This window comes from Plectropomus leopardus, chromosome 22 (genome assembly GCF_026936395.1).
Source record: "Plectropomus leopardus strain MGB_pleo_1.0 chromosome 22, ASM2693639v1, whole genome shotgun sequence".
In the NCBI taxonomy this organism is placed as follows: Eukaryota; Metazoa; Chordata; class Actinopteri; order Perciformes; family Serranidae; genus Plectropomus; species Plectropomus leopardus.
Genome location: NC_142197.1, coordinates 14,302,824 through 14,329,323, shown reverse-complemented (window position 1 = coordinate 14,329,323; position 26,500 = coordinate 14,302,824). Strand labels below are relative to the sequence as shown.

General features: G+C 39.2%; 2 protein-coding genes across 8 annotated transcripts; one reads left to right on the top strand and one right to left on the bottom strand.

Moving 5' to 3' along the window:
• Positions 1 to 913: 913 nt before the first annotated feature.
• On the bottom strand, positions 914 to 22,198 carry pphln1 (periphilin 1). Of its 7 annotated transcripts, none has more exons than XM_042511633.2 (12): positions 22,093 to 22,198; positions 21,455 to 21,507; positions 21,015 to 21,079; positions 20,434 to 20,652; positions 19,626 to 19,687; positions 18,121 to 18,240; positions 17,651 to 17,829; positions 17,359 to 17,445; positions 15,266 to 15,301; positions 14,311 to 14,366; positions 9,089 to 9,229; positions 914 to 1,704 (listed from the first exon to the last, which is right to left on the bottom strand). In XM_042511633.2, coding segments are annotated over exons 2-12 (1,239 nt in total). In that variant the 5' UTR covers positions 21,456 to 21,507; positions 22,093 to 22,198; the 3' UTR covers positions 914 to 1,431. The 7 variants fall into 7 exon arrangements, with proteins under 7 accessions (XP_042367567.1, XP_087928504.1, XP_087928505.1 ...); XM_088072378.1 differs by lacking the exon at positions 22,093 to 22,198 and adding an exon at positions 22,044 to 22,067; XM_088072379.1 differs by lacking the exon at positions 22,093 to 22,198 and adding an exon at positions 22,044 to 22,067 and having other exon boundaries at positions 17,657 to 17,829.
• zcrb1 (zinc finger CCHC-type and RNA binding motif 1) lies at positions 22,179 to 24,556 on the top strand. Its single transcript, XM_042511623.2, has 8 exons — positions 22,179 to 22,316; positions 22,468 to 22,570; positions 22,703 to 22,731; positions 23,207 to 23,318; positions 23,448 to 23,555; positions 23,728 to 23,837; positions 23,917 to 23,992; positions 24,173 to 24,556. Exons 2-8 carry the CDS (start codon positions 22,487 to 22,489, stop codon positions 24,320 to 24,322), a joined length of 669 nt encoding a protein of 222 aa, XP_042367557.2. The 5' UTR covers positions 22,179 to 22,316; positions 22,468 to 22,486; the 3' UTR covers positions 24,323 to 24,556.
• Positions 24,557 to 26,500: the final 1,944 nt, after the last annotated feature.

Genomic DNA, 26,500 nt, shown 5'->3' with positions numbered 1-26,500 from the left:
TTGATTTTATATAAACTGAGCTGTTTTCATGTTTTGTAGAATGATGTGCAATGTTCATCATGCAGAGTTCAATGTCCCACACTTTTTTAGCAAAATTTAAAATACTTTTAGATTACTGAAAAAAGTGAACAATTTGAAAAGGCTCTTAATATCAGGGTTACCACACATTTTCATGAACAAAATTTCCAAACTCCAAACTATTCAACGACCTATACGTTTTTTGCCCCACTTGCACGGCACTTTTCAAATATGGCACATTCAAACATACTTGCAGTCAGCTGCTTTACGTCAAGGGCGAGGCAGAATGCAGGGTGGAAATCGAGAAACGTACATGATAGTAAACAACGCATCGACCCGTATTAGAGCTACGTTATGTTGAAAGCTTCTGTAAAAAGTGTCATTACACTGCCCTGTGTAATACTGTATATGCAACATTTTATCGAACAGTGGTTAACCTCATAGATTAAATTGTTCTTTTTTTAAATTGTGCTTAATTTTGACTGTTTATTAGTGTTTTCTTACTATTAGACTTCAAACATTAGAAAATAAGTGTTTAGAAACATCCCTTGTGGAAATTAGGAATTCATTACTTGCATACAAACTTATTTATTGTATGAGTCTATATTGAACTAAAATACCAAAATACAGTATGCTGTTAAGTAAAGCAAAGTGATCCTTCAAATATTGTAGATTAATTTTATGATGTCAGCGGGATGTTTATGTAACTTTTTTTAATAAATGAAGAAAAAAGTTTACAGAAATCATTTTTAAAACCTTCAGACAAACTTCAGTTTGAGCAAAGCTGTGTCTCACTGCCATCAATATAATCGAGCCCTGTGCAGATTTCCTGGAAGGGACAGAATATTGAGTTTGAAAGTCAAAATGAGACAACACAATGAAAGGGAAACCAAACTTGCATTTCAAGACAGTACAAATTTATACAAGAATGCAGAACTGTAAATTTAGCAGCACCCATTCATACATCAGACTGCTACAAAATAAACATTGACATAACTGAAAATACTACATAAACCAGTCTTTATCTGGCTTTTCTTTTGGAAAAGCTGGATCATGTTGCGGGACATTGACATCTGTTCCCAGCAACATATTTTTAACAATGAAACCCATGTTAAACATTTCAACTGTGATGTGAGACTTTAAATAAATCTTTTTTGCCAAAACTTTACAGAAAAACAACTTAATATTTAAGAATTGACATCTTTAAACAGAGAACTTGAAGGTAAAAAAAATGTCCATTCATAACTAACACTGTTCAACAATGCAACACTGCATCCTCTCCGTGCTGGCTTCAGCCTGCTGTGCTGTAGAATCGGTTCAAGTCCAGCAATCCAAAATGTATCCGAGATATCCATCACGTTCAGCAGTCAATCCTACCACACTCAGTCTCACTTAGAGCAAATGGCTCATGTGTCAGTACGATGAGCTATGATTGACTCCCGTCTTTGAAAGTTTATGACCCGTCAGGGCCATTGACGGGGTGGTCGAGTCACAGACGGAAGGTTCTGGCTGCCGGGCAACTTCGTCCAGCTCGTTGATGAAGTGTTTGAGGTCCTCCAGGCAACGTTCGCGGATCTCCCCGAGGTTCTCCCTCAGGGGAACCTGCAGCTGCTTCTCCAGGTTGGGGTCTTTAGCCACAAGCATCTTTACCACCATGCCGAACGTCTCACAGTCCTGCCGGTACACCTGGAAGTGGACATGAATTTGAGTTAAAAAAAAAAAAGCAGATGTCTCCCCTTCTGTTCCTGACATATGACACTGAATAATGGCCAGAAAAGTGTTTTTCCAGTTGACGTTTTAGGTATGAAATGCCATCACATCATCAGATCCTTTCTGTGTGGAGTTTGCGTGTTCTCTCCGTGTCTGTGTGGATTCCCTCCAGGTGCTCCGGTGTCTCCCATAAAAAACATGCACGTTAAGTTAACACACCTGTCGGCGCTCCTCACCAAGGCGCTGGCAGAAGATTTACAATCAATCTCTGAGTGCTGCAAAAGGCTGCTCACTGCTCCACAGATGGGTTAAAAGCAGGGGACAATTTCGCTGCACAATGTACACGCGGCAGTAAAGAATTCTTCTTCTTCATAGTTTTAGACATTTGTGAAGTTTTTTTCACCAAAAGCATGTTTAGTAAGGTCAAAATAACCTGACGTTTGACCGCCAAAATCTACTTAGTTCATTCTTGAGTCCGTTTTCTGCTGCCGTAAGTGCTAAATGTGAAGAAATTTCCTCAAGGCGTTCTTGAAATATGGTGTTCACAAGAATGAGACTGATGAACAACGCGAAAACATCATGCGTCTAGCTACAGCAATCACCAGTGCAGAGGCATAAAAACATGAAAATTTGACTTCCATAACATTTACATCCTTTTGTATGTAGATTTAGGACTGAAGAGTGTCAACAGGCAGAGGTCAAAAAGGAGAAAAACTCCTAATTGAGGAGATGAAAAGTTGTTTCCTTCCTGCTCCACCTGGCACGTAGGTGTAAATATCCCAGCACCATTGAGCCTGAGCTGATCATTCAGGTGTCAACACACATCATGTGGTGTCAAAAGATAAACACTTCTCTTCTCAAGTTTAATAAGGGCCCTTTATATAGGAGAGGGTGGCCAAAGAAGCAATAAAAGCTCACTTTAGTGGTGTGTCAGAGGCTTATAACAGGTGTCAGAGGGACAATGAGGAAGAGGTGCTGGGATCTTGTTTGGGTGCTGCTATTTCACACCGAGCCTCGAATGTCTCATAAAACAATGGAAGGAGCCCTCTGCTTAAACATTAAGTGGTTCGATTTGCAAAATGCAAAAACAGACTTGTTTCAAACACGTGATCCTTCACATGAGCTGACAATGATATTCCAGAGGGGGGAAATATAAGTCACCTAAACTGATGGTTATACTTTAAATGTCAGAGTCCATTTTCTAAGAGAAGTAAAGACGTGCTGTGGATGGATTCCCACACACGTCTGGCCAGGGAGCATTGTTAAATCTCTCCCTCGTTTCCTGTCATTTCTACACTATTGCTATCAAATTATAGCCATGCAATGCTCCAAAAATGCACATCACACATGAGGACCTTTTTTTTAATTGGAAAGTGTGATGCTCTGTTTCTCTATAAAAAGCAGCAAAGTCCAGACTGACGGACTTCACGGACACTCACAGCTCAATTTTTATGTGGGATGCTGCTCTCTTCGCTCTATGTCTCCATCTGTCCCTCCATTATTTCATCTTACTTCAGTCTCTTAGCCCCGTTTTGTCTTACCCTCCATCGCTAGGACCACTTTCCCCCTGGACAAAAAAAACACAAACACCTGCTAACATCTGGCTTTTGTATTTAATGGGAGGAATGCAATCAGCATTCACTCCCAGGACAAATGTGTCTGCAGCTCCAGCTGCAATTATCAGTGATGGAAATATCACACCCAGATGGACCTGCTCATTTTTGCCCTTTTTCCAATACGATGCAATAAGACTCCGTCACGAAATAACATCTGTCTCCATTCAAGCACAGCGCTTGAACATTGTTAAGAACTAGTCAGCACTGAGTTTAAAGGACTGAATAAGTAACTGGTATAAAAATGAAGTAATTGGCATAATATTTTCACTTGTTAACATGAAAGTCATTTTAATGGCTCTGGTTTACTGGCAATGGGAAAGGAGTTTATTGCTCATTTTTGGTAAGATCTCCTGCATTTAAAAACCTGCATATGTATGCAAATTTTGGTGGAAAAGGGTATCGGTCAGTTCTCTTCCCTGGCTAAGGCTACATTCACATTAATATGTGCTATGTTTATGCCTAGCACCCATTAAGTCTATAACTGGCAATTATTTTTCATTGTTGACGAATCTGTCTATTATTTTCTTAATTAATCTATTCGTTGTCAGAAAAAGGTCAAATTCCCAAATCCTAAAATGACGTCTTGTTTGTCCACAACCCAAAGTTATTCATTTTACCATCACAGAAGACAAAAGAAACCAGAAAATATTCACATTAAAGAAGCTGAAATCAGAGAACAGACTTTTTTCCTTGATTTTTTTTTAAAACTGATTAATAAATGATCAGAGTTGTTGGCAATTAATTTAATATTTAACAACTAATTGATTAATTGTCATAGCTCTAGCATCCACAGTACTACGATTTTATGGAACCCCTAAAATGAACATTTTTGAAAACGTAATCCTCCCGAATCGCTTTTTAGTCTCGATGAGTGGGGACTGTAGCGATAATGCGAATACCAATTGCTCGTCCTTCCTGACAAATGTTGCCGTATTTAGTCGAAATGAATTGACTCAGTGATAGCTACTTATTAAGCTGTGCTGCAGGTGGGCACAGGGGAACTTCCAATGCACTGCATTACTGCACAGCTCTTACTTTAATTCAAATATATTGCACATATTTTTTCATGTTTTTATTATAATCCTCTTCTATATTTGTTCAATGTTTGCAATACTTTGCAATACACCAAATCACATTCCTTGTATGTGAAAACCTACTCGACATAAAGCGCATTCTGATTTTCTGAGTTCTGTGCTGATTTGTGTGTTTACACATGAGCGTATGTCCCTCTGTGTGTGTGTGTGTGTGTGTGAGTGTGAGTGTTAAATTAGGCCAGGCAAGGGTAAGTCTCAGTCATTCACCGGATACCAACAGTGGCTCCTGTGCTGCGGGGCGTTTCAGACTGACTGAGTTATTTATAGCTTTTCACAATGTCCCTAGAACAGAGTCAGAGAGCACGGTTGCAGTAAAGGAGAGATCACAAATAAAGATCTGCTGTCAGACAGAGTTTTCGTACGTGCAACAGCAGATGAATTTCCACTGCATAAAAGCTATGATCAAATCATATGGTCAACAAAAACAGACTACAGCCTAAAACACAAACCAAACAAGACTATGTCCTGATGATATTATAAACCACAAGACTTCACTGGAGAGGATTTCAACCAGCGTCTTTCTTCATGCAACCATGATGAGGACTTTGAAATTCCTCTCATTTGACGTACAGCACTATCAGAATTTTGTGGGAAGCTATGAGTCCTCAGTTCTCCCTCATAGGGTGACCTGAATCTGTCAATTAGATAAATTAATTCACAAGAAACGTATGGTAAATAAGGATGCAAACAATATCAGGAAAGAGTGCTGACGTGAAATGAACACACTCTGGGCGTTTCTATAGGCCATTTACATTCCTCAAGTACAATAAATGATCAAGTGGAAGATGTTGCACAACAGTCAGCTATCCAATCTGGACGAAAAAGCAAATGTGCCACAGCCCTACGCTGAAATTAGTAACAGCGCATTGTCCTTTTAATCTTTAATCAACCTCCCATGCTTTCATTCAGCAGCTGTTAACTGATGACAGTGAATTTATTTATCAGCTTTTTTTGGAGGAAGTATCCAATCATGTGTGCTGACAACAACTTCTATGAATAAAGGGAAAAGTTGTTCCTAGATAACAATGTGCTGAAAATGTACTTCCTGCATTCAAACGCACTTCCTGAAATCCCTCCCTTGTTATCCAATCAGGAAGGAAAAAGGCAAGTTCTTGACTTTGGGTGGGGTCGGCCCAGATCTGTCTCTATAATCGTCTTTAAGTTTTATTTTCTATAGCCAGTTAAAACAGGATTTGTGGGTGAGCGTGTGAGTGTGCCTGGATTCAGAAAAGAGTGAAAGAGTCAGGGCCTCTGTCCAGTTCTGCCATCTTCGTACCTTAAAAAAAAAAAAGGCTGTAACTGTCTGGCTATCTGTCTTGTAGCCAAATATATTTAGATTCTTCAACAAATGAAATAAAACTCTCTTTGTATCACAGCCTGGACTGTGAGAGTTAAAACATAATACGCTTTATTGCTGCTCATGCCTTGTCACTCACTATAACCAGTTAGTCTGTACTGCGGCCAAAGTCAACTTTGACAATGAGAACGGGTTCAGGTTGAATTTCAGCAGACCACTTTCACTTAACTACACAAACACACAGTGAGGCACTGGTATAATGCGGCCCAGCACGACGTCTGGCCGATGATGGAAAGCTCGGCTTGTGATCTATGAAAAGTTGGAAAGACAGTTAGTGAGGAGCTACTGGACGGCAGTGTGTTTGCGTCCGTGTGTACAGAAGAGATGGCTAGACTAGATTGGGTGCAGAAAGCCAAACATCTGGCCAACACTTGTCAAGTGGCTAAACGAGTGCCTACTGCAACAGAAACACTGCTCTGACTTTGTTGTTTCAGACTGAAATAGGACGTCTTACTTAAGAGCTATGTGTTCTGGGCACGATGGGAAATGAATACCAGCCACCAGACAAGCGCTTATACATTTTCCAGTGGCTGGTTGGTTTGCCTGCAACGCTGGCAATCCACCAACCATCATATGAAAGCAGTTTGATCAAGTTTTGATGAGTGTTTACAAAAGGTTTTAAAGGGTTAAAGAGTTTACCAACAAACAACAAGACAGACTTCCTGGACTGATTCTTTCCATTTCCATTTGTCTTTCCTTTTTTTCCCTAGCCTGAGAGTAAGAAAAGATGCTGGGCTTAATTTGACCAAACTTCAATTTCTGATCTTATTGTATGACAGAAACAAGACCCCAAAATCCAAAATATATATATTTCAATCTATTTTATCTATGTAGATTGTTTTGGTGTGTGCTGCAGAGAGTGTTGGAGATGTTCAGGATGACAGTGACGTTCACGTAACATAGTAAACAAGCCAAGTTAACGACATTGACGATGGATAAGAAAACATTTTTTTGCTGACAATAGATATCTTAAACCAGAGACTATATCGCATCATGTTGCTGTGAGTTGCAAATTCACCACCTTTAAACAGAAGGCAGAAAACAACATTATCTTGGAGCCTGAACGGGCAAAGCCTCTCTAACTCCAGGAGGCTGCCTCCCTCTCACTCAGGCACTCTGGTCTCAGTCTGCAGAAGCCTTTACCTGAGAGAGTGTGAAAGTGACGAGCGCTTACTCTACTGCTACATCGAGGGACGAAAAATGTCTGTAGAAGTACACTGACAAAAAAACAACACAAAACTAAACAAGAAAAATGACTGCTCAACTTGCAGAATCTCTGTCGACCGAGCGGTCCTCGACTCTCAGGGGACGGCTCTACTGTTGAGTTTTACAACTTTGAGCACCACAAACTGAGTGTCATCTAGTTAAGTTATTCTCGAGAGAAGGCAGATATCTCTACAGCCAATTCCAACGCCCTGCAACTCACACCAAAACAACCTAGATCGATAAATAGCACTAAAGATTAGAGAGAAAATATGTATTTTTTATTTTGGGGGTGATCTGTCCCTTTAACTCAAAATTACAACACAAGCAGGCCTTTCGTCACACACAGAGTGACGACTGCCAAGGCACAAACAACCTTCATGGCAAGTGATCTGGATGTCAAAAAAGCCAAAGAATGGGACAGGACTAGAAAAAAAAACTGATCATCATCCGTTCCTATAGTAAGTTCCAAAGAATGAGAAATCCTGGATAGAAAAGCTGAAACTTCATATCCCTGTAAAAATTAATTACACCGTTCACTCTGACTTTTTCATTTGAATCTGTCACTCTTTCCAGACCTTAATTTCATGTCTACATTTGAAGATTATGGCAAGAATTTGACAATAGAAACATAAAAAAACCCCATAAGATTACCCAACAAAGATCTCGGTAATCATTTTCCAAAATACGCACTGTATGAAAAGACTAGAAAACATGGAATAAAACTCGAACAATGGAGCTCAAATGAATGTGGGGAGACACAGATGGAGGAAAAAGAGACAGGCCATAAAACAGGCTAAAAGCTGCAGCGTCAGCAACACTGTTATTGCAGCCTATAGGCTCTGTGGCGCAGCTCAATGTGAGAGCGCAGTGTGTGCTCCAGGGCAGAGCTGGCTTGGGTTTAATGGTCCCAGTAAAGCAGCGGTAGTGCTCACTGGTGCAGGAATGGCCTTCATTAGATAACTGAGCAGAGCTGGAACCTCGAGCCTGAGGTGGTTTCAGCTCTGTTAAGTGGCCGACCTCCCGATTTATTGTAAGCGCAATCCATACCATGCCTTAGATTTACTTGTGTTTCTGCTTTCGTTTATGTGTTCCTATACTGTGAACATTATCCCAGTGTTCCCAAATCTGTGTGTGTGTGGGCCTCTAAAGATGAGTCAAACACTGGGGGAGAGTTTGAGCGGGATAATAATCTGGTGAAGAATATAATGAGCAGTGGTTGCAGTAATGCCAGTCAGGATGGAAGATTAACACCAAGAAAAAATTTGGCATCCAGCTACACTGACAGATAATTAACCATCATTCTGCAAGATATCTGGCTGGCAACAGTGAAAGTTGCTGGTGAATTTTAGGATGTACCCACTGCTATGATTGGTGGACAGAAAACTTAATTTCCTGCCTTTTTAGGAACATAATAGGTAGCTGTTCCAGTAATGCCCATCCAGTAAAATGATCCATGTGTTAGTCAGAGAGGCTGAGGCCACCACATGTACGGGATCATTTGCCAAGGGTACGGTACGTGTCATGTGTGCACCAAGTTGACATTTATAGAAAACTTCTACAAATTACACGTTGTAATGAGGGCTGTAAATTCAGCCTTTTTCCAGAAGGGGTAAATGAGAACTACTGGCACAAAATGTTCACTTTTAACTGCTTTTCTTTGAAATTATTACATTAATATCAATGCAGTAATGCAGAAATGGTATCTTTCCAAAACAGTGAAGCGTCCCCAATATCAGCTATTAGAGAGTATACAGAGAAATCTAAAAACACATTATATAGGCTGTGAACTGTGTGAAAAAACTGCTACATTTACACCAAGCGTTCACACCACTACAGTGTTTAGGAATCACTAAAACCTTTCAAAATGCTGTTGACCTCCTTTTAATTTAAAAACTCTGGAGCTGCATTTCAGTCTGGACAGGTGGAAACAGAGACTTTTGAAACCCATGACACAGACACCCAAGTTTGTAAAAAGAGATTAATTCTGAAATGGTGCTTAATGCTTGCGAGTGCAGATTTTCATTTTAAGGCGTTATTAGTGTGGGTGTGGCCTAAGATGCCAGAGATGGGATTAGTTGGACGGGTACCTTTTCTATCTCCTGAGCTTTGGCAGCGATGGCCAGGGCTCGTCGCTCTTGAAAGTTGTCTGGGGACGACTTTTGGCTCTCCTCCACGATTAGAGCTGCCAGTGGCTCCTCTTTGACTCCTTCTGAAAGAGGATTTTCCTCCTAAAAGATAGCAGAGAACAGGGTGAGTCATTGCTCAAAGGAAAACTAAAAACAAAATGGTTATTTTAAAGCAACACCGACTGTCACAGCATGAGAGAAATTAAAGTTTTTAAATTGTTAAATGTATGGCAGACAACTACAGAAGTGACAAGTATAAAAACATTAATAAAAAAGCATATAGTCCTACTGCCAAGATGACAGAAATGACTAATGCTACCAATTATACGATCCAAAGAGTAGGAAAGGATGTGAAAGGCATAGGTCAGCAACTTACAGTACAATGAAAAATACTCAGTGTAATGCTGTGACCTGACCTACTGACTGTTTAACTTTACAGGGAAGATGTGGTTGATGAGGCGTACCAAAGGATGAAGCTATACGGTAGCTCCTAAAGCTGAAAAGCCAGAGTATACTCTGTGGAAATCTTGTTACATCCACAACTAGTCCAGGAATTAGAGATTCAGAGGAAATAGATTACTAAAAAGCCATATATCATCTGCAATATTCATCACAACAGATGTGGATCTTTATTACATTCACTGTTCATTGCGTAGCAAATTAGGATTAAAGCCTTGCTCAACATTGAAGATATTTTTGTTGTAAATTGCAGAATTTGATATTTCAGCTGGTTTTTTATCTTGTGAATAGGAAATCTGGCCATGGAAGCCATGATGAGCCTTCTAATGGACACACTGGAAACTCTAGTACCCATAAGTATTACTGTGAGAGCCAAAAGAGAGCGCAAAGGGGAGAAATGAGGCCAACTTGGATCACTGCTCAATTTCTTTTGCTCATTTCCTGATACTATTAAGAGTTTGAAGGCCAGGGAGCAGAACTGCCCAGCCATGACTAAAGTCCAGTCATACATTAAGGGAAACAGGCCACGGACTAACTCATATTAAATCCCTAGATGAATGAGGAAAGAAACTACAGGGGATGGTACATCACAAAGCCGAGTGTGGTCTAAAATAAAAAGCATAACTCATAAAGCATCATCCAATTATTCCTCCCTCCAATTTTCTCCCCGAAGCTATGCTTGGGACAAGTCCAGTTTGTTGCTCGTGCATGTATGTTTGTCGGTGTTCAGCCTCAGTGAAAAAAATATCCCTTTCTGACTTTTTCACTTCAGCTCGCTGGGCACAGCCCAAACTGGAAGAGATGTTCCTCCATCAGTATGAAGCTTGGCAGATATATTTTGTGCAAAATGAATTTTCATCAGCCAGGAGGTATGGGTAATCTCTTTTCAATGCAATAATAAAAATGAAAATTGTGAAAGGACCTGAAGTACTTGCCTGCTTGGTTTGGTGAACCATGAACTGACCTTTAAAGTTGGCACTGCTGTAGATTCAAAATCACTGTGTTTTATCTTCAGTTTGGGATGAGATATAATTTTATATCACAGATCGCACTCACAATAAGCCGACTGTGGTTAATTTCCATTAATTGGGGTATGTGAATTTTGTATCTAGCAGCAGACTTTACAAAAATAGACTGCTGGGATGGAAACCGAGGCAGTAACAGCACCAAACCGACGTCTGTGTCAAAGGAACAAACAGCAGGACTGGTTGGGTATGTGTGCGACCCACCACTAGGAGATAAAAACCATGAAACTCAAAGAAGAACAGCAAAGGAAATGTCGGCAAATTGGGGAGGCAATGAGGTCTGGGAGCTCTTTACTCTTCAAGCAGAGCGTGAGATCAACCCTAATATGATGCTAAAAGATCACTATTGCCAAGATATGTATTGTTTATTTATTATTATTATTTATTATTTAAGTACTGCCTGACGTGTACGTTATATGTTGAACTAGAGCCCAAAGATTTTATGTTACTCATCACAACCGTCACGCCTCTTTTGCTTCCAGAACTCTGACTAAACTAAAATCACCACACTGGGACAGCCCTGTGACAGCATTGTTCGGTTCTGTGTTTTAAAAAAAAAAGCGAAGGCGTAGTAATGAAAGGGTTTGTTCCAGCCCTATTGCAGGTTCTGTGTAAAAAGGGCTAAATGTCTGTAGCAGATTAAATAGTTGTTGAGATTAGGGTTGCAGTGATATACCGGGTTTAAGGTATAGCGTGAAATGAGAGTTGATGTTATCATACTGTATATATTTGCTTATTGACGATATTTACAAAAATATACAACTGGACGGTATCTCATTTTTAGTTATTTTCGAAAGGGAGAGTTTTTACACATACATCTATTTAAAAAGCAGTTTCAAGTATTAATTATAGTGAAAAAACATTTGTTCAACCAAAATTAACCCTTCGGTTTTCATTCCTTTAAGGGTTAACCTGACCAATAATAACAAAAATTCTGTAATATTGTGAAACTGTAATATTTTCTGACACGGTTATATATTTAACTCAAAACTAAAAAAAAACATATTGGTCAGGGGAACATCAAAATCATCAGGATGTATCCTCTGGGAACCATGACTTAAATGTAAAAAAAAACTCGCTTACCGGCACTAAACTGCTAACAGGGCATAAAATATAATAGTTGTAAGACGTCCTTTTGAAATTCCAACAGGTTTGTGACCTATGTGATCCTTTGCCCTGCCTGCATCAACATTTCTCAGCGATTACCTTGGTTGGCAAAATGTTATCATTCTATAATAACAGGAACTTGATGCCTTGTTTAGGGATGAAACCTTCTGGTGACCTTTTCGATTACAGGACATGCTCTCCACCCACTATACCACCATGGCTCGCAGCCAGAGCCGGAGGTGCTCTTTAGACCCTCCACCCCCTCTTTGGTCTCCTCTGTCTGGGATGGCTCCAGAGAGCCTGCATGTGTGTTTGTTGAATCCCCACAGCAGGCAGCGACCAGGGCCATAAGTGCAATCTTTACTGGGGGCACAGCACAGGCCTTTCATGTTGGCCAAGGTTACTGGTTTGTGCCCTCAGAACAGAAAAAAACAATGCACCACAGGCTAGATCAAACACAGTAAATAGCAGCAGTGTGTATGTGTGTGTAGAGGGGTTGGGCACTGAGCAAAACTTTCATCACAGCAGTTGATTGGGTGGTGGTGGGTGGTTCTTACAAAAATGCGCATGAGGAGGAGAATAAAGGACTATGTTTTTATGCTGTAACTTGTAATTTCTGGAGTATAAAGCAAGTGCATGGGTTTACAGAGATATCAAAGTGCCCACACAAAAGGACAACCTAGTGAAAATATATAAAAAAAAATAATAGCAACATTCAAATTACCTCCAGTGTTTTCTGAAAAAGATCTAAGGGCTGCTAATGAGATAGATAATAAGCCTGCATGTATGTTAAAGCAGCATTTACAGATGCAGTTTTATGCGCTTTTTGATCAAAGTGAATTTTGCACATCATGACAATATTAGGCTGTTTGTCTAAAATGAAACACAGTCATTGACAATTAGAGCAGTAATGTTAACAAAAAAGGGTTTAAAGTTTTCAGCTCTGCCATCAAACTGCATGCCTCAAAGGTCTGTAGGATTTAGTGGCACGTAGTGGTATGTTTGCATATTGCAACCAACTTAAACTTCTCCCAGACAAAAAATGCAAATGGTTCTGCCTAGAGCCAGTGTTTGCTTTGTCCAATGTGGAAACAACATGGCAGACTCCATACAAGAGGAGCTGCTCAGTAAGTACTCTAGATATAAACCTGAGGGTAGGCACTTCCACGATGACCGATCCCATTATCAGCTGGAACTGCTGTATGAGCGCGGTGCAAAGCGGCAGCAATGTGCTCACCAGTGGGATTAACACATGCACTGCATGTGTGGCCAAACCGGTTTACCAAAAATACCCCTTTTCCAAAAGCATGGAGCAGGTTCTTTTCTGGTTCCTGCACCTATCTGTGAACCATTCTGAGCATTTCGGCCCAAAATAAATTGGTATGGAACCTAAAGCATTTGTTCCTAGCTGGAACCAAAAAGTAGCATCTTTTCTTGTAAAGTGCAACTTGTGACGATATCAGTAGGTGTGTCATAATCTACAAGTTCAGAAGAGAGGATTGGGAAGGCAATCCCTGAAATGTTAAGTGAGAAATTGTTGGGAAAAAAGAACGTGCTTTGGGTCTCATTCATAGCTGGTCCACACTATCTAGAAAACAGAACAAAAACAACAAGGTACCAAGACTCCTGAACAAAAAACAGTTCAAGAACCAAATTCATTTGGTAGAAAAGGGGTCGAAGGTGAGATTAAAACACACACAGCGGTAGTGTGACTTAATTTTCTGCTCAGGATGCCATCACTCCACTATATCTTTACATACAAAGCTTTTCCTGTGATGCAAATCACAAATTTCACACAAGCACAAGACCACTGCCCTGCTCCATCTGCCTGAGAGTCACAGCTACCAAACACAGTCAGTCAAACTCTCCAACAGAAAAAAAGCAAACGATTGTTCATTGTAGACAGTGTAAACACACCCCAATGAGTTCCACAGGGACTTCTCCTGGCTTTGCGGCTAAGATCCTGTGATAAAGCTGTGACTTGGGGCTACTGAGTTAGCCTCTTCACTTCTGGGTGGCCATCACCAGACGCACTGCACCTAATCACATCTGATTCTATTTACACTCCTCTGCATAGCTGGAGATGGATGATATCAGCAAAACAAGTTTTTTGTAAAACAAGCAGGCGATATACCAACTCCAAACAGTTTAAGAATTTCTTTTTTTAAAACAAGAGCACTTTAAGGATGCACGGCTCATACTTTCATCGACACTTGAGCCTTTCTCTCTACACCATTACAAGTTCTTGTGATTGAAGTCTGCTTACAGCACAGGTAAACAAAGTAAAGGCCCGATGGCTTTTATACTCTGCGTGAGGGCCACTTTAAAACCCATTAACATACTTCAATGGGACTAAACACTTATTAGAAGGATGGAATTTAAGAAGTTCCAGATGCATCCTGCTGTACAGTGACAAAGGCGTTGTCCACGATATATATAGCAAATAAAACAGTTATTCTGGGACTGAATGCCTGTTTTTATAATAGAAGATGAAAAGTGTATATCTTTGAAAAGAAGCAAAGGCTTGTGTTATGTTCTTGTTCGTTCATGTCAACTTTTAGTACAAAGAACACCAGTATTGCAGTTTGGTACCTTGTTTGAGGTTGCGCTGTGTGGGGAGCCTTCTCTTGACAGGCCAGGAATTTTGTCTGGAGAAATAAGAAAAGAAAAAAAAATTGACAAAGTGAGACCTGAGTGAGGGGCAATATGATGTCAGAAAAAAAGGGTTTGGAATAACAAAATGACAATCTAGAGAGCGCAAGGAGAAGAAATTCAATGGAAAAAGGACAATTAGTATGTCTGGAAAGTAAGGGAGTATGTGCTTTGAGTAACCATGGCTTTGCAAAGGTGCTGTTGTTTGCTCCCAGGATCCACACTGGTACCTGGGCTAGAACATCTGGAACAATCAAGAAATAGATGGTTCACATTTTTGCTCCAAACTCCAGTGGGTGAATTCGCTGTCACATACATTTCTCTCTTTTAGATTCCCACTCATTGGTCGGACACCACCTCCTCTCTCACTTCCAGCTTGTTCTAATGCCAACTTCTCTTTAGCACCATCCAAGCTTTTGTCACTGACCAATCACATCTACCAACAAACATGAAATCATGAAATGAAATCCGAGGACCTTGCTATGAAACAAAAACATTTTGGTGTGGAAGCTCGGCTTCAGGAATATCCATCAGACATCCTACACCCTCTCCCTCTTGGTCCACACACGACCCGGTGGCATCTTTATGAGGCCTGACAAAGTGGCAGACAGAGCGGAGAGGACGGCTGGCTGCTGGACACATTAGAAACACTCTGTCTCTCTCAGGTTACCCAGACTGGGAATAGGTTAAGTTTAACGATTGTAACCTTTGTATATTTCTGCAACAAATCCTCTGCATGTAATTTCATCCTACTCTCATTCATTTGGATCGTCAAAAAATCAATTAAAAGATATGGGTCAGAGACTAGACCATAATGTAGGAGCAGTGGAGAGCACCACTGCCAAAGTGCTTCTGATGTGACTCTTCTATCCTGTCTACAACAAACTGTACTTACCAGTCATCCTGCTCTGAGAATAAGTCTCTTCATACCCTGTAGGAAGACCAAACCGTAAGGTCACTGACTGTGTACATATAACTAGGCCCTCTTGTCTTACAGCAATCTAGCAAGCACACTCTCTGCCCTGATTCTTCCCCGTAAATGATTAATGATGTTACGTTCTGCTTTCAAGAGGTCATGATCATGCATTTTCAATATTTTTAACGCATTACCGACATGTAGCAACACTATTTTGCCAAATAAAAATGATGACCAGTTGTCATTCTAATGCAACATTTTCACTGCATGGCTTGACTCACTTTTGGTACCAGGTCCTTTTCTCTATTTAGTTTTCCACTGCAGATAATACCCCCTTAGTGTAGGCGGGATTCTAAACTGACAACTCCAAATGTAACTGTTTTAAGATCAGCAACCAAACCAGAACGTCTGCACTTTGTCAATAGTACGGGGTAGTTTTGAGGGCTGCCGCATTTTAAAAATCTTGGTCTAGCGACAAAAAAAAAATGCCATCCCTACTGACGGTAGGGATGGCAGTTAGCAGTTTAGCCCTGCAAACTTGAATGGGATTAAATCATTCAGTCTTGTGGCTCTTTTAGACATTCTGATTGTTATCGGACTGAGTTGATCAAATCCTGATGGTGAAAGCAGTCATTTTGTATTTAAAAAAAAAACTGTATTCACTGATTTACACGTGCCTTTCACAATGTCAGTCCATGGGAAAAGTTTTTTTGGGCCAATTGCATCTAATTATGGACTCGGAAGTTGTAATTCCACGGTTTGGCCAATATGTAAAAATTGGCCCCAAAGCACGGCGCTGTTTCCTGAGGGCTTGGATATGCTTGTGATGGAAGATTCAGCTGACTTGGAACCTTTATTGAGTTGTTACCAAATAAAGGTAACACGTGCTGTTTAAGCTATTGCTAATGGAAAACCAAAAAAGAGTGAGTTAAGATGAATAGAGCCATGCCATACCATGCAGTGGAAATGTAGCATAAGGTCCAATGAGCTCATTTTATGAATAAAAAGCCCCGATCACAATCGGAATTGAAAGGAGAGATGGTCAGCACTGAAGATGGTAGTAGACATACCACTGTACTACTTGGGGAAACAGGGAGCTCTGGAGGTTGAGATGAAAAAAACCCAAAAAACAACATGCAGAAAATAAAGGTTACATTAGCACTTGTACCTTTTACAGTCCAGTCAATCTAAGATTAATTGCTGACATGCTGGAAAAGTTGTGTAGTTTGTCAATAAGACATAACAGTGCATGTCCAGTGTCATTAACATGAATGATCAAATAAAATATAAAGATGATATGCAAACAGGCATTAAAAGAGGCTACTGTCTTAATTAGCATTTTGTCCCAGTGCCTTCATATAATTTAAGTGTCATACAACTTTGACTTGGACCGTAATGTGGACTGTTCCTACATAGTATCCTTATCAAATGTTATTTCCTTTGCACACCGCGTGATGCACACTGATCATACTTAAATTGATAATAATTTGAGACAGCATTAGAGTATCTTGCTTACTGAGTCTGAAATTATTTTTTAAACCTTACGGAGGACCTTACTATTTATCTCCAGACCCAGAAAATCAACTTTCATACATTTGCAGATGAGTGTAGGAACCACAGAGTGCTAATGTACCTTCACAACAAGTAGAAGAGATGCTTTATATCAAAGGAACCCGCTACAGCAAAACACTGCTGGGTACTAGTTAAGAAACAAAATTCATGATGCAAATTCAGACCTGGGTGACATAATTTCAGTGTCAAATGTGACACCTGTTTATTGTGGTTAGAATTCTTTAGGGCCAATATTTTTTATTTTTAATTAGATTCTATACGTTAAAATATATACAATTTATTATACTTTGCGGGTTTAAACTTAACATATGAGCAAATATAAGCCACTGATTCATTCTGTCCTCCATCCTTGCATCCTTCTCTGAAGGAGAGGAAGCCACAACAATTCTTCCTAACATTTTTTCTGAGATGACAAGGTTGCAAGGAGACATGTGAGGAAGAACAACACCATGCCACTGTCACCCAAGTCTAAGCTTGTTCACATGGCTCAATGTACAGACCCAAAGTTTCATGTCCACTCTGTTGAGGAAAGAGCGCCCCCCAAAGGTGTTCAGAAACACCTGTGTGACCCTCTGGACCGTCCACACCTGAAAAGTCAGCCAGATTAACAGTCATGGATAAGACAGTGAAATACTAAAGTACAATTAAGGGTTCTTGACTGTGACTTTGTATTTTGGGGGTGATTTTCTTATCAAAGCAAGAAATTTCTATTGTGCCAGGATGGACATTGAAGGGTTTTAAATGAGCTCCATTCTGGATCAGAGTAAAGGAAACTCTCAGGGTTCTACCTACTCTTGCCTTGCTGTGAGGGGAACGGCAGGCTTTTGGCTCTGTCCGGTGAGTAGCCTCTGCTGCTGACGCTGGAGCCAGAGCGACTGTGAGGCGAGCGAGCCACCTCTCGGCGCACAGGAGAGCGCTCTCTGAGTGGAGGGAATGGGGCTGCCTTTCTCCTGAAGTGGTCTCTGTCCTCCCTGGTAAAGCAGAGGGAATGTGTGAGACGCCATAATTTGAATAGCCCATACATCTTTTGTGTGGTATGAATCCCAGTTTAGACAAAACTACCTTTAGTTTCAAACTAAGAGCTGCCACAAGTGTTTCAGAGAATTTAAACAGAGTTAGGTGTACAGGTCCTTTTTTTTCTACCAACACAGCACAACACTGCCATCTAGAGGCCTAATATATGCAGATATTTATTCTGACCATACACACTTTCTCTGGCTGCAGCATTAATGGCTACAATGAGTGAGTGAGTGAATGAGTACCCTCTGTCCAGGTTGAGGATGGCTTGCACTAGTGTGTCTTCCCCGCTCTCTGGGAGGGATCTGGGTGCTGGATAGATGCCTTGATTTCGCACGTTATGAGGAGGTGGTGGAGCACGGGCGCTGTGTGAATAAATGCACACAAATGTGTCGTCAGTTGCAGATACATACTGTGCAACAGGGCAACAAATACCAAAGTGTTTAACTTCACTCAAACAACTTTAAAGTAGCGCGATTATATATTAAGGGTTTTAGGTTGCCACACTGGGATGTAAACCCTTACATCTTATGGCAATTGTATTTGTAGCATTTTGAAGCATGTACTTCTTCCATATGCAAAATTAGATGAAGAATCTTGAGAGCTGGGAAACTCACCATACCCAAGTATGGTTATAATTCTACACTCACATATTAACATGTAGAGCTGGATGACAGATAAAATCAAATATCAAGTTATTTTTGATGAAATACATCAATAACGATATTGCAAGTATATTGTAGGCTTCAGTATTGGTGCTTTCACCAAAAAAGAAAGCAAAACAAAAAAAACACACCCTTTTTTTTTATAAAAAGTTATCAGTAATGTGAATATAATGACTCAGTGGGTAAGGGCAAGTAAATGAACAGCTAACAGTCTGGTAAGTTCAGAAACCTGTATCAATTAACCAGGGCTCCTAGACATTTTACCAATAAATTTTCAAAACTTTTCTATAACTTTCCAGAACATTTAACCTAATTTCTATGACATTATGTAGCTTTAAATGGGCAGACCTACATGCTGATCTAGCCATGCATTATTAAACACACACTTCCCACTTCTCTTTCCACATCAGCAAACTGCTAGCACTTAATAACTTTGCTCGCTCATTAGACATTACCTCCACCAACCATGTCTCAACCGACCTCTGACCTCTACTCACCAAACTCCTTAATCAACAGGCTGCAACTGACCTCAGTGGCCTTTCACAACTCAAAATGGTTCTCTGGAGTAAAACCCAGCATTCCCCTGTCTGTCTGCTGAGGGTTTAATCAAATCAGTATCATTTCTCTGCCTTTCTGTTCTGTTTAATGGGAGCTCTATACTACGATGCATTTCAAAGACTGGCCCTCTAGCACTTTTCAGTGTTGATACTATTGAAGGGATTTAACAAAAGACTGCAGAGCATCTAATGTCATGCTAATCTGTCTTATCTTGTTTCACCTCTTTGTTGTTTTATCCGGCTGCGTGAACTTCAATCAAAATATTACCTCAAATTAGTTTTGGCACCATTAAACAGCACAGGTGGGACATGAAAACCTTATCAATGTCCTCAATGACTGGGAAGCAAGAGCGTTTCCAACCACGCAAATGCACCAGTTAAAGCGTTTTTCTACACTCCAGCAAACCTATATAAAAATATTTACAAAATGATGCTAGTCTTCTCATACTTCTCCAAAAAGTATGACCTGGTAGCCAAGTTTTGTTTTTTTGGGAGAGAAAAAAAACAAAAGACAAACATGCAGCTTACCTAAACTCCAAAGGCCTTCCTGTGTGTGGGTCTTCCCTGGGTCCTCTGTAAGGATAGTCCTCCTATACAACAAATATATTGTAAAAAAAGGTCAAATCCATTAAACTGACATTTTCTGGCCTTTTTTCTGAAATGATTTGTCCTAAAATACAGATTTTATGAAACTTAATTATGAACAATCAGTGTGAAACTACACACAGTGCAACATTTTTTGATTTTAAAATGTGTGAATACTTTCAACACACCGAAAATTGCCACAGATCGGTTTGAAAATGTTTCAATATGAACCTTCAGCTATGGCACCCTCAGTTGGCCAAATATGAGAGTGCATATCAACAATTATGATATTCAGGCGCAATATGTCTGCAACATGTTTGGGCCCTTGGTGTCAGTCAGTCTGATGCATGTAGTAGTAATAACAGTATTGTTAATAAAAGGATACATGCAAAACTAACCACACAGATATAAGAATATTTGTCACAATGCAGCCTATTAAAATCCTTTATCAATGTAACTCAAAAATTACTTTGTAAAGTGGCAGCTGCTAATATTTCTGACTTTCAAAACTGTTTGTCCCATATTTAATTGGGAAAGAATGTTTCCATTTCTGTCTTGCTTTGTCTTCCATCTCATTCTAATTTGCTTCTTATTTTCTTAAATAAGAAATTTTAATTTATTTTGTTTGTGACTTTCATTCAGAGTTAAAGCATAAATATATTTTATCTGAGCTTCACACATTTTTACAACATCTAATATAATTTGTTCACATGTATGTAACAATGTCAATTGATGACATTTATGTTCTCACCCTTCTTGAAGGTGGGACAGCTCTGCGTTCAGCAGGGAAATGAATGTTGTCACCGTGGTAGCCCCTCTGATCTTCATGATAATTTCGTGTTGGACCTCCTCCATTTGGGAAAAAGCGTGGACCTCCTTCATATTCGTAGCCACCGCGGCCGTAGTCCTCTTCCGGCCTGCCAAAGGGGCCCCTCCTCTCCACTGCGCCAGCTGCTCGTGGGTATGGACCCTATCAGGATGGGTACATTTTTAAGATTTTACATTTGCAACTTTTTATTTATTTTATATTATTATTGTTGTTGTTGGTGGAATCTTGTTTTGTAAAATTTCTACATAAAAACTTTATGTGTGCTGAAATAACTCATGGCTTATGGCAACCTGGCTAAGGTCTTCTTCACTTGATGTAGAAATAAATCTCAACTGAGCGAGCTGTGGTATACTTGATCAGCGCCAGTTTGTACAATGTATTATCTGAATTACATGGTTTGCGATATTTCATCCCTCTTTCACTACAAGCTTAATGGAAGACAAATAAGTATTCCTATTTCTTTTTTAAGTAAGTGAAGAATTGAAGTCATGTTGAACACTCACCGGTCTCTCTGTTATAAAGCGTTCATCATAAACCTCTCGTATACTCCTGTCTCTCCTGTATGTCACTGCAAAAGGCAAACAGTGAGAGATGATTTATGCAATCTACATGTGATCATACAATGTTGGTTCCACATATATTCCCTATATTTATTTTGATGGGACTGGACAGTGGTTTCCTCATGAGAAAGCATTTTGGTTTTGGCCTCAGTCAGGTGCTTGCAGTAACACAGCTCTTGCAAAAACACTCTTACAGTTTATAAAAGTCTCTGAATATTGGCCCAATAGTTGCATGTGCCAGTCTGAAGATCTTGTGAAATATGATCATGTTTAATAAAATTTCAGGGGTATTGATAATAATAATATTCCTCTTGATGTTTACTCATGTTCTTGTTACACCAAACAGTGTTAAGCAAACGTTGATACGACTGTTTGTCACTTACTTTTCAAGAACCTCTGTGAATCAGGGTGATTTAAAGAAAATCTTCGACACAATCTGTAAAAAGATTTTAAAAAACAAACAGTGTTAAGACTCCAACTTAAGAGAAGTCACCGTGCATCTATTCAGTATACCATCTTCATAATTAAGCCTATACATGCTAAATACAAATCAGATGTCTTCATTAGTTATGTAGATATATTACAAACGCTCTGTGTTGCATATTTTACTAAATAAGAAAAGACAAGGAGCAATGTTTGACCAAGATGTGATCCTGCAATTGAGCCGGCTGAAGCTTCTTTCTGCAATACAGACTGACGAATAAACATAACTAGCATGATAGCAGCTAACCGATAAGTTACAAACAGCATTTCAACATATTCTGTGACTAAGCGTGTGCTCTTTCCTATTATAGTTACACGTAAAACAGACAGCTAGCGTTGCTAACTAACTAGCCCATATATAAACTGCAAAGATCCGCACGTTTTACTAAACCTGAGAGCGAGTTAACTGACATAAAGCGAGACACAAAAATCACATGTAAGAATATACGGCGAATTATAGCATCTTTTAGATATACACGTGTTAATTACCCCACTATAAAAGTCATTTATTACACACACATTAGCAAAACAATCTCACCTTCCTTAACCGTTTAGCTAGCCTAGCCTCTCCCGGTAGCTAGCGACCATAGCTACATGGTTTACGGCTATTTTATTGGACGAGGAATAAATATACGTCATCAACTTGCGACGTAAGGATATGGCGTTTATTTTTGTATGCTAAAAGTTAGCTGCATATAAATATACAAAATTCTGGTATTTTCAATAAGTTAAAATATAATTCAACCGTTGGAGGCTGTGTTGGTAAGTCATGTAGTTCATGTAACGTTACTCAACTACTTGTACTAACGTTAACATGTATGACGCCATATGAATCGTACACTTACCAAGCTAGCTATGTAGCTGGTTGTGCATCAAACAATGATGTTTGGCTTTTTTATTTTTTATCTTTCAGTGTGTCATATGCGTCCAGTATGAGTGGGGGTTTGGCACCAAGCAAAAGCACTGTGTATGTGTCCAACCTGCCATTCTCTCTGACCAACAATGACCTACACAAGGTTAGTTTCTAATTGTTTGCACTTATAAGTGTGAAAAAAAGTAATGGCAATGATGTATTTGTTTGGCAAAAATACAATTCTCTACATATAAGCATCTTCTACACTGATACAGGTCACTTTGTCTCATTTCAGCTATTCACCAAATATGGAAAGGTTGTGAAGTAAGTCATTGCTTTGTCATATTTTTTTGTTTTTGTTTATTTCTTACCTAAATGAAACCAAACAAAGCAGTGAAGGCTTTGCCCACAACAGTCACTTAAAGGCGCATAATGTTCAAAACAGTTATTACACATTTTTAGCACCCAATAATGTAATAATTTACTGAAAGTGAAATCACGCCTAACAGTGAAATAAAATTTGTACTTACCTTGATTGAGAATGAACCGATCTTATTAAATATAATATATATCACAATATAATATAAATATATCTCATTAAATAGTCATGCACTTTTGACTGGATAATAAAAAAGGGACTTGTTCCATCTGTGAGATGTGCACTGTGTGTATATGTGCCGTCATTTTTTAATATAAATCAGTTTATGTGCAAATATTAATACATTTTGAGCCATTTATACATTATGAAAAATGTATTAGATTATTGGGTTGCTATTAATAACTGACGTGTTAATTTCAGGGTCACAATTGTAAAAGATAAAGACACTCGCCAGAGTAAAGGGGTGGCGTTTGTTCTGTTCCTGGACAGAGAATCAGCTCATAACTGTGCAAGAGCAGTGAACAACAAACAGGTGAGTCATTGTGAACATTGAGAACATTAACATGCTTCAGTCACTGAGCATAAGATGCTTTCTCTTTGTCAGTGATGTTTCTTTAATGGATATTCACTTGTCAGAGTAACAAATGTGTTTGTCTCCCAGTTGTTTGGCAGAACAGTGAAAGCGAGCATTGCTATAGACAACGGGCGAGCAACAGAGTTCATAAGAAGACGGAACTACACAGACAAGAGTAGATGTTACGAATGTGGGGTCCGTGCATATTTACTTTTTTTGTCCTGTGAGATCATCAGATTTTATCCAATTATGACTTCAAGTATAATATTTTTTCTGCACCAGAAACGTGTAGAAAATAACCCCACAGAGAGTGGTCTGATTTTGTGTATGTGTGATTTTTTATTTTTTTCAAAACAAAACATCACAGGACACAGGTCATCTGAGCTATGCGTGCCCCAAAAACATTCTGGGAGAGAGGGAACCTCCAAAGAAGAAAGAAAAGAAAAAGAAGAAAAGGCCTCAACAACCTGAGCATGTGTACGTATTTTATAGCTGTGAGATATTGTGGAATAGACTGTACTTCTTTTATTTAATCCTTACATATTTTCCCTTACAGTGAAGAAGAAGAAGAAAGTGAAGAAGAAGGAGAGGACCCAAAATTAGACAGTCTGAGCCAAGCCATAGCTTTTCAGGTAAGTGTAGATTAAGGAAACCAAACACACCTCCACCTAAACTGCAACAATAAGAGGGGAGGGCCAGTAGCTAATATGAACATGAATTGTTTGAGGATGCAGCTATGGGAACTGGAAAAACTTTCTGCATTTAAAACAAACAGCGGTGTCATGTTTCTTCTGTCTTTTGTGTCCCTCCAGCAAGCCTGTATTGACGAAGAGGAGACGCAGAGGAAACAGACCCGTTTGTCTCAAGGGGACGGTGCTCAGGCGTCAACATCCTCGGACTCTAAGAAACCAAGGATTAAAAAAAGCGCATACTTCAGTGATGAGGAGGAGCTTAGTGACTAATATACACAGTTTGGACCTAATTTTTTTTGTGAAATAATGCTTTATTTTTGTAAGCAGTATTGCGTTATTGTGGGGATATTAAACATGCTTTCATGTACAGTGATAAAGTTTGATTTTTTTTGTACATAGAACCATGACATTTTTGTGTTTCTAGACATACTGTGTAGTTTCTCTTTGGTTGATTGTGTGTTTGTTTTTTTTATGTCAATAAATATACGTTGTTTCTTGATGATATACTTAATATCAATTATTGGATGCTCTATTGTTCAATGCAGAATCAGATAAAGAGTGTGAAAGAAATACAAGGTTATGTAAAGTTGCAGTTGATGCTGAAATATCTTTTTTTAATCATTGATCAATTTACTGGTTGGATTACTATTTTTTAAAACGTATGATTACACTTAATTTCATAGCCGTGCATTTAAGGGGGACGCAGGGGAGATGTCCTGCTCAATATTGTGCAATTGTCCCCATCAATAAAAAAAACTATGTATATATTTTAGTATTTATTTTGACAAAGTTAGCACATTTCCTCCTTATAATGATGCAAAAGGGCACAATTGTGCAGAAAATTTCACCAGAATGCAGGTAATTAATTATCTGACCCTGAGAATTTCCTGAGGGGGGACCCAGTGCTGAAACGAGACATATATGCATGCCAAATTTTGTTTATAAAAAGCCGGAAGTGGTGAAAAAATGTGTTTTAGAAGCATATTTTTGTCTGACCAACCACCACAATAAAAATATAAAATTGACCATTAATTTGAAACATAACATATAATTAAAAAAAAACATCGTTTTACCTTTTGATGACTTACCAAAAAAGGAATAAAGGATCACCTCTGGAACTGCAGTGGTCTATATTTCTGTCTGTGGACAGTAGGTTGTGTAGATCATAAATATTGCAACATCAAAAATGAAGCATTTGAGGTTTGCCTGTGGTACAATTTCATCATCGCTTCATAACTGAGATACAGTTGGATGTCCTTGATATGCCAGCATTTGGGGAAACCCCCACTGTCTAGCTCCCAGGCCCATCCTTTGAAAACCAGCATGATAGATGAGAGTCACGGTGCGGTGTTTCGTTTTGAAACGTTGTTTTGATGCTCGCTTGCGTCAGCACACAAATAAACCAAGGGATTCCCCGATGTTTAATGCGCTTGTGATCTTAACAGCAGCGGCTTTTCTGCAGTCTGCGTGTCAAATGTAAAGATACAAGGGTGTTAGAGGATTCCCGGCACAATGAGCTGATATGAGCCGTTAACTCATTGCTCTGGACGCAACATTAGCGACTATGGCTTTTGTTGCATTTAAAGTGCATTCGGAAATTAGAAAGCGATAGGACTTAGGAACAGGAGGGTGGATGAGGAAGAAACCTGCAAAGGCAGAGACATTTCTCTTAGATGCGACGACTAATCGTAAAAGCATGAATGAAATCAACACTGTGCTATGGCCCTATATAGATCTGACAATCATTGATGCTATAAAATATGCTCTTGTTTGGTTTTAGTTTTCATTTTGTTTGTTCATGTATTCATTTTTATCTTCTTACTATGTAAAGTGCTTTTGGGTACAGTAAAGTCATTATATAAACCCAAGTTATATTTCTTATTCTTATTATATTTTTTTTCAATAGGCCTGAGCTAAACACTATAATACACATAAATATTACTGTGAAGAAATTAGTAAAACATAACAATTAAAAAAGATAATCAAGCTAACAAATATTAAATAAAATACAGTAAGGGGGAAAGAAATACATTTGAAAATATAAAATATATAATTAAGGGATTAGATAATTACGATATTTTTTATGACATTCACCTTGAGTTTTTGAACAGTTCAGTGCATGAACTGCTCTGTATTTGTTTCTGAAGTAAATCAAGCATGTGTCAATAGCGTTTAAATCAAACACAGAATGAAAAGGTGCGTTTGTGAGTGGGTTTTCTTGACAAAAGGTGTGCAAACATGCGTTCATACGGCTGAATATTAGCGTCAGCTCAAGAACAGCGCATTACAGGTCACTTTTGCCACAACAAATAGTTATAATGGACGTTTAACACCTTTAGTACACAGAAGTACGAGCTCAGAGCGGGCACGTGAAGCGGCATCGATTCATCAAGAGGAATGTCAGCCTCGGGAAGTAACCCGGCCTCTGATTGGCCGAGGCGAGTCACG